The sequence below is a fragment of the Monopterus albus genome, unplaced genomic scaffold, assembly GCF_001952655.1.
Source record: "Monopterus albus unplaced genomic scaffold, M_albus_1.0 scaffold126.1, whole genome shotgun sequence".
In the NCBI taxonomy this organism is placed as follows: Eukaryota; Metazoa; Chordata; class Actinopteri; order Synbranchiformes; family Synbranchidae; genus Monopterus; species Monopterus albus.
The window spans coordinates 696937-713608 of NW_018128006.1; the positions used below are offsets into that span (position 1 = coordinate 696937).

Below are 16672 nucleotides of genomic sequence, written 5' to 3' on the forward strand. Positions count from 1 at the left end.
AAAACACAATATCGGCTAGCCACTAGGCTAAACACTGGCAGAGCCACAGACAGGCAACAGAGACAGAAAAAGAGGAGTGCTGTAAAAAGAGATTACCACCATCATCTGAGGGGGGGCTTTGAGAAAGGGACCAGGGATGACTGTGGAAACATACTGTTACACCATAAACACACACAACAGTCAGCAGAGCTTGGCAGATTGACAGGATTCTATGCATATATACCATTAGAACACAGATGAACACAGGTGCTAAATTATTTTTACTTCTAATGTATAATGTTACCCACAATGTGTAAATCACACAGAGACCAGCACAGAAAAGCTACAGAACTTAGGTTAGGGGGCGAGTTGAACGATAAGGCCAGTGACTTTCTTTTTTGTTCTTTCCCACAAATCCCATACAAAGACTAAAGCCAACCATGAATTTCGTGTTCCCATTATAATGCCTGTGTTCTTGATCTCCATTGCTGTCCAGAAACTATTAAAACATAGTGAGCATAAATGGAAACTACCTCAGTGCATTTAGTCAAGTATTGTATTTGAGTACAGTTTTGAGTATTTTCATTTTCTGCTGCTACATTTTAGAGAAAACGGTTGTACTTACTACATGGAGTGGGGAGAATGGGAATCGAACTGCCAACCATCCATTTAGGGAAATGACTGCTCTACCTCCTGAACCATAGCCGCCGCCTAATAACATACATTCATGTAAAATGTGCCATTTTACATAATGAGTATGTTAACGTCAGGTACTTGAAGTGTATTTTAATGCTAATACTTTTGTTCTTTTGTTTTGAATCCAGAGTATTATACACTATAGTATTACTATTTTCACTTAAATAAACAATCGGAGTACTTCATGAGCCACAATGCTGCACTGTGTGAGACGTTTCTTCCTCACAAAATGTACGAAGTACATCTTATTTGAAAAAGCCAGAAACAAAAACACAGACGATCAGCAGCCTTGTCCTTTAAGATGGACCTCCATCTCTCAGTACTGAATTTCTGACTTGGTTGGTGGCTCTATGAATGTCTGTCACTCCCCATCCATATTAGTGAGATGACACTGTAGGTGAGGTTGTGATTTCTGTGTATTTTGTTCATACTGCCACCTCATGCACTCAGCACAATGGGCCCAACAAAAACTGGAAATCTCAACGTTCCTCAAAACCACTGAGGGGGGAGCATTGAGAAAATATTACAGGTTACATGGATAACCAACAGGATGCAGGACTGCTGACCAAATGCAGATGCCTTTCATACTACATGAAACAAGTAGACTTAAGGAAGCAAAAACATTCCTTTTATCAACCACATTATGATCTCTAGCTATGTATCTGAAACATGATCGTTGTGGTAGAGAAGACGAAGCCAGACCACTGCACATACTGAATGAAAAACTAATGTTTTTGCACCATTATAATATTCCTCTGACAGCTGAGAGTGGATTTCCATTGGAACCTCACAAACTCTTGCATGTCCAAAAGAGTAATGCCGCATAACGTGATAGCCAGTGCTCACTGAGCCTGTGGGCATGCAGGCACACACCACAGTGTGGCAATGGGACCTCAAGCAGCTTTGGACTCATGTTGCAGTGATTTAACACAACACTACTACATCCAGGCACATAATCACCACTCTCTGGGGAATGTAAAGCACAGATGCCCTGAAACTGAAAACAGACCTTAGGCGGTTTTGCAAAGAAAGATCTGATTCAACAGATCCACCTTTAAGCACTAACTGACAAGCCTGAGGATATAACTACAAAATGGTAACAGATATAACTGTTCCACATGAGCAGCCAAACTGAGCTACTGCAGGTTTCAGCTGACACAAGGACCACAAATGCTTGTGGATGCATACTAGTAAAATACAGACCCTGTCAGCATCATGCCACAAACCACTGATTAGTTGGATAACCAGACTGAATGGCAATTTTGTTTCTATTCATTATTCAGTATGACACTGCTTTTCATGTTAGATGTTTTGTTTGGGGGGAGGATTTAATTTTTCTCTAACCAATCATTAATGACTGACTTAAGCCCTTTTCACACATGCACCGGAACCCTGAAATTATCCAGACATTACCCAGAAGAGCTATATGTGAGAGCACAAATCTCCAAGTTAGTCGAACCGGATGTTTAGCTGACTTTACCGTGTCAGCTCCCTGCTACAAATTCTGTGTAATGTCTGAGTGATCCCAGCTGAGTGATCCCAGTCTGCTGACTGTCCTGACTGAAAATGGAAGATGAATGATGATAAAAGGTTCCCCCACCATGTGTTTTTAAATTTTAAGACACTGCAGAGTTGAATTAGCTTTATAATTAATGCAGTCCATGGACTCTCCAAAGGTTTAAAAGTAGCAATAAATCAGGTTAATCTTTTTCTGTTTGCCATTACTTTTGTTAAGGTTTGGCCACTCTCTTGAATACCACTAACCAGGAATCCAGTGGACATAAAGTCCTGTGGCTTCGCACTGTGGTGGTGTGACCTTTATACTACAGTACTAACCACATAGTAGACACATCAAATCATCAGTATAGCAGTGGTTTCTTAGTAGTCTGTCATTCAGCCCATGCACACATTGTGTGTGTGTGTGTGTGTGTATTTTGTAACATGGTAATCTTGCTGTGGTCTCAGTGGTAACCAATAGCACACGAGCCATGGAAGGTCAACAGCTGTTAATTCTGCTCAGGCATTCTGAACAGACTGGGAGTCCGGGAACTTTGCTTTGCAATGGGTCATTTTTAAAAGTCCTTCTTGGAAATAGTGCCACAAACAAATAATCAATACGCATGTTCAAATATTTTAAAACCATGAGAATACTAAACTGGGGAATTTCTTTTTTCAGAACTGGACTTTGTTTTTGTTTCTGTTTTTGACAGAATCAGCTCAAGCAATATTGAGAAACCTAGCTGATAACACGCTCATGCTTTCAATTTGGGGTTTCTGGGGTGGTGGTTCCCATTCTAAAAAAGGTGACCAGAAAGTATCCTCCATTTATCGTGGTACTCAGCCTCCCTGGGAAACCCTATGCCCAGGGTGCTGAAAAGGAGGTTCTGACCAATTGTTGGACCTCAGATTCAGGAGGAACAATGTGGATTCTGTTCAGGTTGTGGAACTATGTACCAAATCTTTACCCTTGCAAGGTTACTGGAGGGATCCTGGGAGGGATCCCAGTCTACATGTGTTTTGTGGACTTGGACAAGGCCTGCACCCAGGTCCCTCACAGGATCTCGTGGGGGGTACTTCCGGACTATGGGGCACCGGGGCCGTTGGTATGAGCCATTAGCTCCCTGTATAACCGGAGTGAGAGCTGTGTCCGTATACTTGGCAAGAGGCCAAACATGTTCCCAGTTGGTCTCAGCCTTCTTCAGGGTTGTCCTTTGTCACCAACCATGCTTGTGATTTTCATGGACAGGATCTCAAGGCACAGCTGGGGAGGAAAGTGTCCGGTTTGGGGACCTTGGAATTGCATCTCTGCTATTTTCCGATGATGTTGTTGGTTTCATCAGTCCGTGACCTCCAACATGCACTTTGGCGGTTGGCAGCCGAGTGAGAGTTAGCACCTTCAAGTCTGGTGCTCTGCTGGAAAATGGTGGACTGCTCCCTCTGGGTTGGGAGTGAGTTGCTGCCCCAAGTGAAGGAGTTTAAGTATCTCAGGGTCTTGTTCACGAGTGAGGGTAAAATGGTTTTGTCATGATTCAGTTCCGCTGCTTCCCATCAGGCTTTTATTTTGATTCTACTTCCTGCTTTGTTTCACCATAGCTTAGGTTTTTTTTACTTTCTTCCTTACTCAGATTAGTTTCACCTGCTCCTTATTATCCTGCACCTGTGTTCACCTCTATTTAGGCAGCATCCCCCCACAAGGACGCTGCCAGATTGTTCTAGACCCCAGCTCTGACTTTCCAGCATTTTCTTCAGTTTTGGTATTTTGTGTTTCTGATCTCGGACTGTTACCTCGGACTATTCTATTCTGCCTCGCCCTCTTGTTACGGACTGCCACGGTGTATGATTATCGGACTTTCTCTTTTGGACAACGAACTTTGGATTCCCCTGGATGTATGTGTTTGCTGGCTCTGACCTGGGACTGATACGACCGTGAGTTTTGTGTTCACCTTGTCTTGTATGGTTTTGTTTAGTTTTAGTTCTCTTATTAAAGAGACGGTTTTGTTCATCACTTCCTTGTCTGGCCATTTAATGAGTTCACCAAACACTTTTCGGCCGCATTACGCGCGCCGTTTCTGACAGGTTTGTGAAACTGACAGGCAGATAGGGGCAGCATCAGCAGTTATGCAGATGTTGTACCAGACCCTTAGAGATAGGGTGTGAAATTCAGGCAGCCGGAAGGGACTCGGAGTACAACTGCTGATTCTTTCACATCGAAAGGAGCTAGTTGAGGTGGTTTGGGTATCTTATCAGGATGCCTCCAGGGCACCTCCCTTTGGAGGATTACTGGGTTTTTTATGTGTTTAGCCAGAGCACCTACTGTAGGCAGGCAGCATGTATCTCAACACTGAGCAACTGTCATAGTCAACTTTGTTACCACAGATACTAATTAATCTGGTTTATCTTAAAGTATTTACCATATCTTGACCCTAGCCTGCCACTTACTGAAGAGGTTAATCTTTGAATGGTTAGCATACTCTGTGTGTGCTGTATGTCCTGTCAAATGTAGCACACATTGTTACACAATCAGCCTTAAATTGTTCACTTATTTAAAAAAAGTATTTGTGTTTGTTCTGAATCATCAGTAAGAGAATAAGTATGTACATATGTATGTAATGTATTGGTACTCATGTTAATCTACTTCATAAAAAACTTTTTTTTTACTGTACCTACTTCTTCTGAAGCTACACAATGCAAAATGAATCCATAAATCAAGTGAACAGTGACACCTGTTCTTGTCCCCATATGGAGATGTTTCTTTACTTTTTGCTTTTATAACTCTTAAGACATTTATTACTCCCAGCCTGACTCCACTTGTACTAGCATCATAATTTAAAAAGACATCACTGATACTCTCCCTTCTCTACAGAAGTATTCACACCTTTGTTCATACTGTATATGTAAATCTAATGTATTTAGTAGGCTATAACATGCAGCAAAACATGCAGTGAGCATCCAGACACACACATACATAAACATACACACATTTTCATGGATGACCAGTTAGGGAACACAGCATGCATATACATAGCAAGAAGCAGCAGCAGAAACAGGGTGGAACAACAGATATATAGTTTAGCAGGTTTCATGCACAAGGAACAACCAGAAAAGGAAGAACCAGCAGGACTGGGGAAAATTCATCCTCCATCCACCTTTTTTCTGTCTTCTGTTCTGATCATTTACTTAATTTGCTCATCCTCCCACACTCCATGTCAACATATTGTATATTAGTAGTAAGGGTTTAACATTCTGTCAGTGGCATTACCAGTTCTGTAAAGTCAGAGTCAGAATAACACTGGTCCAACAGTATGTTTCTGAAGCAATTGCATGACCCTATAATGTTGGGATATATTTAAAAAAATCACACAAAGTCTTATTTTTAAAATGCTATTTAGCAAATAATTATAAAAACACAATTGAATTTGGTCATTTAATCAAGAAGTGAGGCTTTAATGACTTACTGGTCTTGAAATAAATGATGACAGATTATATCAAGTGAGAATTTTGTCAGGTTTTGTACCTGCATCAGAGGAAATATGGGACTATTTAAGGGAAAGAAGGGCAAAAAAAAAAAAAAATCTTGACTGAAAAAAAAATAAAACGTTTGAAGAAAACCTGACCGAACTGACCAATGCTGGATTTTGACCACTCCCAGTTTTCTAGAGACATAATACACAGTGAGAGTGACACACAAAAGTCAACATAACAAAGCTGTTCAAAAGAAAACCAAACAAATCCATATATGCCTCTATCCGTAGAGTACCAGTTTGGTGTAACATAGTAATAAAACCATGTTTGTGCCAAGGGCAGGAACAAGGTCCCAACATGTGTGTTTTAATAGCAACACATTAAAATAGGGCAGCTTTCATTCTGAGTTCAGGACACGTAGGGCTTTCGTGACCACAGGGGCTTTGACAAAATGAGCTGATGCAACAGCCTATCAAGGCTTAGCAGACATGAATCTCTGCAGGTGACTTTACACTCCTCACAAGTTGATGAGATTATGATGTGGTGCTCAAATAAGCCACACCACTTTTCTTTGCAGGTGATTTTAGAACGGTCACACTGGAGGGACGTTTGATTAGAAGGATTCTTTTGGTTGTTGCTGACTGTGAATGGTGGATTTAGTATTTTTTTTAACTTTCCTACAAATAATAACTTTCTACTCTCTCAACTTATGCTGCCTCCACTTTTCTCCAGATACAGAATGTTTGTGCAGGCGACAACAGTGGAAGTGTTATGTTAGTGCTGGATGTATGGGTTTTGCATTGCTGTGTTAGCAAAGAGGTCAGGGCTCATGCTGCCAAAGTAGCATCAAACTGCATGTTTCTGAGCACCAGTTAATTTAAAACACAGTCTATTCATGTAATAATGTCTACACAGCTGAATTTTTCTGTAATTTCTACCATATTTGGTTCTCTGGGAAAGGTTCTTTTTCTATCTACTGTGCCCAACTAACTGTAAAAAATTCACACATGCACATATAAACATAGCAATGGCCACATTTCACACATAGCCATAATGTGACATCTGTTCATTTGCAGCTACACAAAGACAAGACACATTAATAGCATCCTGTCAAATACACACATTATCAGCATGGTGTTGTGTTCAATGCATGCAGCCATACATATGCACAAACACACATACACACATTTACCTTTGTAATCTTTGGGTGGGTGCAGCGGCTGTTTCCAGACGTGGCATGCATCCACCCTCCACCTTCAGCCAGCTGCAGTGGGAGGTGGGAATTTCCTCCGCCGGTGCACTCCTGCCTGAGTGAGCACTTTCTGTCCTGAACACACCAGCCACATTCAAACCTGGGGTCAGCCTTCAGGCACATACCACAGCTGTCCCGCAGCGCTCTGCACTTGTACAGGTGAGCTGGTTGAGAGACACAAAAAGTGAGACAGACAAACACAATATGAGTGTAACTGTATGTATGTAAGATAAGTCAGACTCAGATGAGCCAGGCTAGCTAACTAGCAAGGTAACCGTGCATTTTTTCCCCCCAGTCAACATCAAGAGCATGAGTTTTCATTATGAGACAAAGTTTTATTATAAAAGGTCACATCCCTGTTTCACTTGAGAATTTCTTTTCTCAATTATTTCATGTTTCAGCTTTTCAGAATTATGAAAAAAAAAACAACCTGTGTATGAGAAAATACTGGTGGCTAGAGCTTTTTTTAACAAAGGCTAACACTGGTGCAGTGGGATTGTCGCTCCCTGTTGTCTCTCCTTTTGTGCTTTTTCCTAACCAACTTTCATGTTACTGCTACACAGATTGAGTTTCATTAAAACTTTATATGCTGCTACAATGGCGTGTGCTTGATAAAACTGGAGCACTATTCCACTTACAGGATTTGATCTACTAGCAATAGTTGTGCCATATATTTCTGCGCATGTGTGGTTTTAATTTGTATGTCTGTGTTGGGATTTTTTTGTTCACATTCAAAGGGAAATTGATGTCTATTATACTAATGTAATGGTAACATTTAAGTGTGTTTTGTTAGCACCAAAAAGGATTAAAGTAACTTGTGAGTTTTAGATGTTCTTTTGGGTAGCTATTTATTTTATGTGTATATTTTTTTTACCTCTGAAAAGAGCGAGTCTCTCTGTTTCCAATGTGTCAAAACTAAATACTAAGCTTGACTAACTGGCTGCTGGCTACCTTCCTATTTAGCATACTGACATGACACAGATCTCCTCAGGGAAGAAAGCACATAAGTTTTCTCACAGTGCTGAACTGGGATAAATATTATTTTGAGGTACAGTTGTGCAAATGTATTCATTTTACAGCACAAGAATATCTGTTTCAGCTTTTGAGGTAAAACATTTCAGTTACTTCAGTCAACTTATTTAAATAGCAATCACCATTGCTGTTATTCTAATGTATATACTTTATTTTGAAAACTAGACCTTTTATAGCTCATACTACTTTATTAATAATAATATATTATTTTTGATGAAAAGAAAGTTGTAATTCTTGTAAATGGTAAAAAAAAGCAATATTGGTAAGAAAAAAGCAATTAGGAGTCTGACTGTGAAGAAGAGAGGAGACACATCTTAAACTGATGTTAATCACCCACATAACACCGGAAACCTTCAGCCAGTGTTCATCACCACTCCGAGGCCATGGTGATGAGAGAATAACTGTTTTCACAGATAGAGCGAAAAGACAACATTAAAAAAAACATGAACAAGCAACCTAGAGGGATATTACAGAAATTAATTCAACAAGTAATGTCTTCTAATGCCAAAAGGGAATTGATAATTTGTTGTGCACAAAACCATTTCCTCTCCTCTGCAGAGTGGAAAAAGTCATTAAAAGTAAAAAAAAAAAAGTGAATAAATAAATAAAGTATAAATAAATAATTAAAACCTCAAACACCTGACGAGTTCGAGGAGAGGGACATGAAAGGAAGCAGGAAAGAGCTTGTTAACTAAACAGAAACAAGAATTGTTATGAACTTAAAGATAGTGAGAGAATCTGAAAAAAACGGGAGAGAATGAAGCAAGCTGAGAGACAACGTGAGAGAGACAAAAAGGTAATTTAAGAGAATCTGGGAGGTTAGAGAAACCAGCAAAAACAGAAGAATGAAATGCAAACAAGAGGGCAAGATCTACTGGTACAGTGAATGGGCAGGTTGCTGGATTTTTGTTTTGGTATCTGTTCATGTCTAACATCTCAGTGGATACTGCATTACTAAAACCTGCAGCCAAGTTTGCTTGCTGCCACACCAGATAAGCAGATTAGAAATGAAATGACATGAAAAAACAGAGAGAGAGCATGAAAGAATCTCCTCCCTCCTCCTCCTCACCAGACAGACGGTGGTCGGACTTCAAAGTGAGCTTCTTTTGGATCCATCTGCCCACCTCGGCCCTTCGCTCACCATAATCTGATTAGCCACGGCTCAGCTTAAAAGTAGCGCGATGCTAATTAATCTGAACCAAATGAATGATTTAATTAACATTAACATCTCCACTTTACACTGGGGCAAAGCTGGGTCAGCGGTGAGCAGCCCTGCCTCAGATGGATAAAACAGTTCCAATTTAGAATGAAAAAGAAAGGAACAGAGCGGGGAGGGATTAATAGAGAATGGAGTGACAAAGGAGGAGAAGAGGAGAAGGTCTTTATGAGATTTGTAGAAGTGATGATGAATTTATAATGCACATTTGTTTTAAACCCTGAAGAATAACACTGCATTAAACTCATATAACCACAATAGGTGTTCTGTGAAGCTTAAGTACAAAATAACCATAATAAACTGTGTGTGTTTGGGGTGAGGTGGGAATGTGTTCATACTAATTACTTATCCATAGCTGGCTCTTTCATAATCCTGTCTTTGGCTTCTGTTGAGAAACACACCATTGGCCTTGGTTGCTGTCTGCATAAAGCAACATACTTGTCAAGTCACACACATTGCCTGTAAGAACATTGGATTTCACAGTCCAGAACTCCCAGAGCTCAACACCATGCTGGCACATGCAAAGCACTGCTTGTGGCAGGCATCCCTGGGGCCTCCGACAAGAGTTGTCTGGTTAACTTTTCTGTATAAAAACATATCTGGAGCATGATTGTGTAAAGCCCAGTCTTGACTTTTAAACCCAGACAATCTGTGCAAAAGGATACTCTCATCATATTTTGCAAGAGTGCCATCAAATCCCAGCAGTTCCTCATAGCTGACCGCTTTCAACTCAGCTGTAAACTGTTTATTTTCAAAATATCACCACTTAGCTCTCAGGAAATTTGGGGATTTGGAGGTGCTATCGGGTAATACAACAAAAGTGTCTTTGGATAGTGTGAGCCTTGTTTTCTATGCTATATTTCAGTCCAATTTCTAGTCATAATGTTTTAGCTATTTAATCTCAACAAATGAAGTCTATAGGAGCCATAGTTTGACTTTCATTTATGCTAATTACTGTACTTAATATTTTTGTTATGGCCCTGCGATGGATTGGCGACCTGTCCAGGGTGTACCCCGCCTTCGCCCGATTGCCGGCCGGGATTGGCTCCGGCCCCACCCGTGACCCCGTTCAGGGACTAAGCGGTAGAAAATGAATGAATGAATGAATATTTTTGTTACAAGAAACAGCACCCAATCATCTCTAAGGTCGATCCATAATCTATACTCATGTTTATCAGAAACTTAAACCTTGTCTGTGGTCAGTCAGTGCATCACTCGACCCAGTGGAATACTCCAAGTGAACGCTGGCTGGGAAGTTTTGAAAAGCCATCCAACAGTTTTTGAAATATTTTAGTCTGGAACAAAGTAGTGGACCAACTGACAGACACCCAGAGTGCCACACTGCTAGCAGGGCTAAACATCAGACATTGTTGCCTTTTAATTCTAGTAAGTTTTGTGTTCACAGAAAATGGGTAATCATGAACTTATACGGACTGACAGGTAACTTCTTTATTGCACAGCTTGGGTTACTAACACCCTGCATCATGAACACAGCACTGACCAGCTATTTTAAGTTTGAACTTAACTTTCCCAGCAGCATAAATGAACCAGAACAAATGGGAAAATGCACCAGAGTTGCTTTTGAAGTGCAAGTGTGAAAAAAACTTTATGAAGTCCTTCTCACTGACTACAAAGACATTTCAAACAGCAGTTAAACTGAATTACTTGACAACATATTGAATATAACACAGATTTTCCATCAGCAACTAGTAAATGACACAACCACAACAGTTTAACACATTCAGTTTATACAAAGATAACTAATCTTCTGATATTTAGACTAGTCTCACTAGTATACAGTAAATAGAAATACCTATCAGTTTAATGCAGTACAGTTCAACAGTACCACCAATGTATCAGCACCTCCCTAAAACAATTTTCAACAAAAACAAAACATTACCACCTTCATGAAGGGAAGATTTATTGCACCTTAATAACCTGGATTACTTTTAGCTAGATATAGCTATAAACTATAGTTAGAACTTACTATGATGAAACATTATACACTGATCACCCTTAACATTATGACCACCTGCCTAATACTGTGGACACAGGAGTCAGTGCAGCAGTGGGTTGGCACTCGTGTCACTCTGCAGCTCAGGTAGAGCACAGATTTGTCGACCATTCAGTGAAAATCTATGTAAAAGGAGTGAAAACTGTGGTCGTGACGACAGTTTAGAGATCATGTTTTAGACTAATTCACCAGCCTCCCCACTCTAGGTGTGATATCACCACCATAGCCTCTGAATGCTTCTCTTCATAAAGACCAATGTACAGTTTTCTCATTTTCACCCATTTTAACAAAGATTCAAACTAAATGGAATCTTCTGAAGAGGATCTACAGTAGGTCGACCTCATCATCAGTGAGCCTCGGGGCGTCCATGACCCTGTTGCTGGTTCCCAGTTTGTCCTTCCTTAGACACTGTTGGTTGGTACTAACCACTGCAAAACCCTTAGTCTGGGAAATGCTGCCTAATATGTCTCACACACTGACAGATGCCTCTGTAATGAGATACCCACTGTTATTCACTTCAGCAGTCAGTGGTCATAATGTTATGGCTGATGGGTTTAAATCCTAATATGTTTCTGGCTAAAATGTTAAACCCCTGTGTGCATAATTACTTGACTCACTAAATAAATGCTGATACTACTTTTGAATCAGTTATTCACTAATTATGGCCCTGCATTGCTCAGGTGAATACTTGTCTGATTAGGAACAGTTCTCAAATCGAGCTGAAAATTACACTATACAGTAGGATCCATCTACTTGATTGCATAGAAATGTGATTATTTATTTCATCATGGCAGCTACAATCCTTTACTCTGCTCACAGGATGTTTATTCCCAAGAGGTAATCTTTCAGTACAGACACACAGAAAACCTTAAAGGAGCACATTTTAAACACAATAACATGGACAGAAGAATTAGGTCATGACTAATATGCAACTGATTTCCAGACGATCTACAAAATGTCTGACATTTATCAAAATGAGGTCAGATAGAACACAGAGGGTGTGGGACTAAAACATGCATGTGTGCCATTTTAAGGCTGAAATAAATAGTGAATAGAGCAAAATAGAAAAGAGTCAAGAGGGTTAGTTAATCCGACTGTAGACATGCCAGTGGCAAGTAAAAGACTGTGTGACACACTTGAGAGCAAGAACTTGCATTATCTTCTGTAATGGGACGTCTAAAATCATTAACCTCCATCACGCAGTATACAGTATCACAGTTGGTAAAGAATTTAAAACGGGTAATTGTTTTCCACTTCATGCATAAATAGCGATTAATAAATGACGCCCCTCCATGTTGCTTTCTATTTTCTTTTATCAATCCCTTCATTCTCATCTACCCCCTACTATTACACGGCACATTTATCAACCTGACATCCAGCCATCTTTCTTCTTCTTCGTCCTTTTGTCTGCCTATTGGTTTCTCCATTTGTTTATCTTCCTCTCTAACATCATCCCTATTAATTTCTGTGTGGGATGTTTGTTATCATCACCATCCATCAATCACTCTCTCGGCCCCTCTTTTATCCCCGAGACAAGAATAGTGTTTTTTCCAAATGGATGGTACACTTTCACCTTTCTCCCTGATGGTTGTCAAAAATTAAATTATAGATTTTTTATGAAGGAGAAAAGCAGGCCCACAGGTTTGTCGCTCCAGAGAAGACCATTACAGACAAAAAAAAAGCAGGAATAAATCAGATTTTTGCCATGGAACAATGCCCACATGCTCCACCAATAGACAAGGAAGGCGGTGCAACAAAAAGGAAAGAAAATGTCCTACCTTGAATGTTAAATGGGTTGTCAATGACAAAGTTTCCATTCCACGCCACTGAGAGGTCGACTGGCAGGTCACTGATGTCACTGCCCTCGTAGTCATACTGAGACAGACAGGAAACACAGACAAGGAGTGGGTGAGAAATTGTTGATTTATAAGAGATTTAGTGCAAATTTGGAATTGCATATGAGCTATTGTTTTATTTGCATTATGATTCAATCCGGCTGGTTCGCTGGAAACAGTGAAGCGAGGGTGCATAAATCCATATTCACCAAAACAGACATATTTTATAAATACTCATGGAGAAATAACAGATGGGTTACAGTTGAATAGGCATGGAAGAACGAAGACGGGGCAGTGAAGGGAGGAGAGGCAATGGTGAGAAAGGAGAGAACAGGTGACGAGTAGAAAATCAGGAAAAGATGAGGAGAAGAGAAGAGAAGAAGGGGAGAGGAAGGAGGAGAGGTGGTCAGAACGGCAGAAGCAGACAGGAATCGGACACTGGTTGACAAGTAAGAGGACCTTATTCATTTACACATGAGCTAAGTGGTGGGATGAGGCTAAGGGACAGATAAGATACGGAGCAGTGGAAAGTGAAATTGGCATTTCCAATTTGCTTCCTGACACCCTGGATTTGGTAGACGAAGTTCGGCCATCCCATATGGGTAATGGAGCCTGAGACACTCACACACAGACACACACTTATGATACAGTTTTCTCAACTCTACTCTGATTCACCATGACTCAAATACCAAACGTATCATGGAGTGAATGTTGCTCTGTATTTTAGAGTCACATTAAAGCTGAGTGTTTTTTTTTTTTTTTTTGCACAGAAATGTACAAATTTAACAACACCATTAAAAAAAACATTAATTTGCTTTTGGCATTTTTTTTTTTTTGTTTGTTTGTTTCCTGGGTTCAAGAATAGGGATGACTTGGCAGGGAGGAATTTGAGGTAGATGGAAAAGCACTGACACTTGAAATATCACGAGAGCATTTTCTGATTGTGTATCCCTATAAAATGGAAAACATTGTTTGTGAATGTCTTCCAAAACCCAGAAACTCATGCATACCAGCAAAGCTACTAATCTTGGTTTTGGTTTTGGCCTGGAGCCACAAGGAGAAGGCGATGAAATAAAAAAGACAAAGAGAGGAAAAAGAAGTGCAGCCACAAACCCCACTCCCAGAAAAGTTGGGCCATTTTCCAAAATGCAGGAAAAACTAAAAATCTGTGAATTTTTTGCTTGAACCTTTATTTCACTATCAGAATAAAAAAAAAAAAAAGGTTTTCAATGTTTTTACTGACCAACTTAATTGCATTTTGTAAATATAAACAAATGCTAAATTTGATGCCTGCAAGACATAAAAAAAAACTGGGACAGAGGCCTGTTTATGCCTGTGTTACATCACCTTTCCTCTGCATTACACTGTTTAATTGTTTGGGAACTGACGATACTAATCACTGCAAGTGTAAGTGGCCCATTCTTGCTGGACACAAGACTTCAGCTGCTCAACAGTCTGTGGTCGCTGTTCCCTGATCCTCCTCTTCGTCATGTGCCATACATCTTCAATAGGAGACAGATTTGGACTGCAGGCAGGCCGGTTGATCACCTGCACTCTGTGTCTATCAAGCCATGCTACTGTAGCACGCAATCCCAATATATGCTTATGCGGGATGGTACCGTCACCCATATGCAAGTCACCCATGCCCTGGGCACTGGTGTACCCCCATGGCATCACAAATGCTGGCTTTTGCACCTTTTGCTGCTAACAGTCTGGATCGTCTTTTCTATCTTTGGCACGAATGTCCATTTTTCCCAGAAATAGGCTGAAACATGGACTCATCTGACCACAGAACATCTCCACTGTCTGTCAGTCCATCTGAGATGAGCTCGGGCCCAGAGATTTGATGGATGGCTTCCGCCTTGTGTAACAGACTTTCAGGTTGCATTTCTGGATGCGGTGGTGGACTGTGTTACATGGCAACAGTTTTCCAAAGAACTCCTGAGCCCATGTGGCTATATTCATCCCAGTAGCATGAGGGTTTCTCATGCAGTGGCTCCTGAAGGCTCGAAGGTCACACACATTCAACAGTGGTTTTTGCCCTGGGCCTTTACACAATAAGATTTCCCTGGATTACCTGAATCTTTTCAGAATATTGTGTACTGTAGATGGAGAAAGACCTAAATTTACAGTCTTGCCTTGAGGAATATTCTTTTGAACTGACTGACAATTCTCTTGTGAAGTTTGGCACAATGCAATGATCCACAGCCCATTCTTTATTGCAAAGACTGAGCCTTTGGTGGATGTTCCTTTTATAGCCAGTCATGATAACCTCACCTGTTCCCAATTAACCTGCTAACTTTGGAATCTTCCAGAGCTGTGTTACTAAAATATTCTATAAACTTTTCTGTCTTATTTAGCCCCTGTTCCAACTTTTTGTGTGTTGTAGGCATCAAATTCTAACTTTGTTGGTCAGTGAAAACACAAAACACTTTTTCTTTGTACCTTTGTCAGTTAAATAATGGTTCAAGCAAGATAACAAATCACAAATTTTATTTGCAGTGCATTTGTCCCAGCTTTTCTGAAAATGGGGTTTGCACATAAACAAGAGGAACAAGACAATAAGAGACATTGTAAGCGGTCACAGAAGAAGGAATGTGGGAAGTCCAGATCTCCATTAAGACAGCAAGAAGCTGAGAGGAGCACAGTGAAACCACAGGATTCTGAGAGGTCAGCAGCTCCAGAGCAAAGGGATTCAACCGAAACACTCTTTGGCCACAAATAAAGGCTAAGTGGTCTAATTCTCTTCCCACTAGTGCAGTGTGACACTAATCCATCACACATGAGGTAGGCTGTGGACTTTATTAGCATCACCATTACATCCCACTGGCTACAGGCCTGTGTGTGGCAGCTAGCAGCCCCAGTGAAACCACAGGACCCACACACACATCCACGTGCTGCTCCTCTGCTCTCTGCGGTGTGGCTTCCATTAAACTTTAAGGGTTTTCGACTTGTCTGCCGGCACCAAAACACTGGGTGAGCTTGTTCTCTTGTCAGTCCCTACCCACCCTGCTGCCCGCCACAACATGCTTTATTCATTGTGTCACATGGTTTGCAACACCACCACAAGTGGGACACCGTGCTATGCAGTCACACTGAGCATCACCCATTGTCTGACTCACATCCCAGTGACACTCTGGAGTAAACGGCAAGTTGTAGGCCAATTCAGTGGTGAAAATTAAAAAAGAATTTGAAGGAGATTTAATTAAAACCATTAACCCATCACTTAAAGCATGTTTAGTATCTTAGTGTGTTAGGTTCCTTGTGAGTTTGCACTAAATATTAAGTACAGCTGAGGCTGATGGCCATAATTCTGGGATAATTAAAATCAGTAGGATTTATTTCCTGTGGATCACAAATAATAATAATAATAATAATATAGGATATTTTAGTGTGGATCAAAATGGTGGACTGACATTACCATCCTGAGATCATTTCCATCAGTGTGGCTAAAATCTTACCTGAGGGGAATACTCAGCTGAGCGTCCTGACACCTGAGTAATTAATAAAAATGGTCTTGCCGGTCACCAGTTACTTATTTAAGCATACTTTATGTTCATATTTATTCAGTTTACAAGGCAAAAACATTTACTTATTCACAAAATGTTACTATAAAGTATTCCTTAATGCAGTGAAGTGCTCACAGTCATTGCCAAGTATTTCACCTTCTCAAAGGAAGCTTTTTT

At 40.4% G+C, this 16672-nt stretch overlaps 1 protein-coding gene across 1 annotated transcript in view; it reads right to left on the minus strand.

Annotated features, from left to right (window-relative positions):
* Positions 1-16672, minus strand: part of LOC109967132 (plexin-A1-like) — a 274553-nt gene that overhangs the window by 61645 nt on the left and 196236 nt on the right. Inside the window, exons 11-12 of the mRNA XM_020612491.1 lie at positions 12930-13026; positions 6830-7053 (exon numbers count right to left, since the gene is read on the minus strand). Of these exons, the coding sequence (XP_020468147.1) occupies positions 6830-7053; positions 12930-13026 (321 nt within the window). The remainder of the gene's footprint in view (positions 1-6829; positions 7054-12929; positions 13027-16672) is intronic.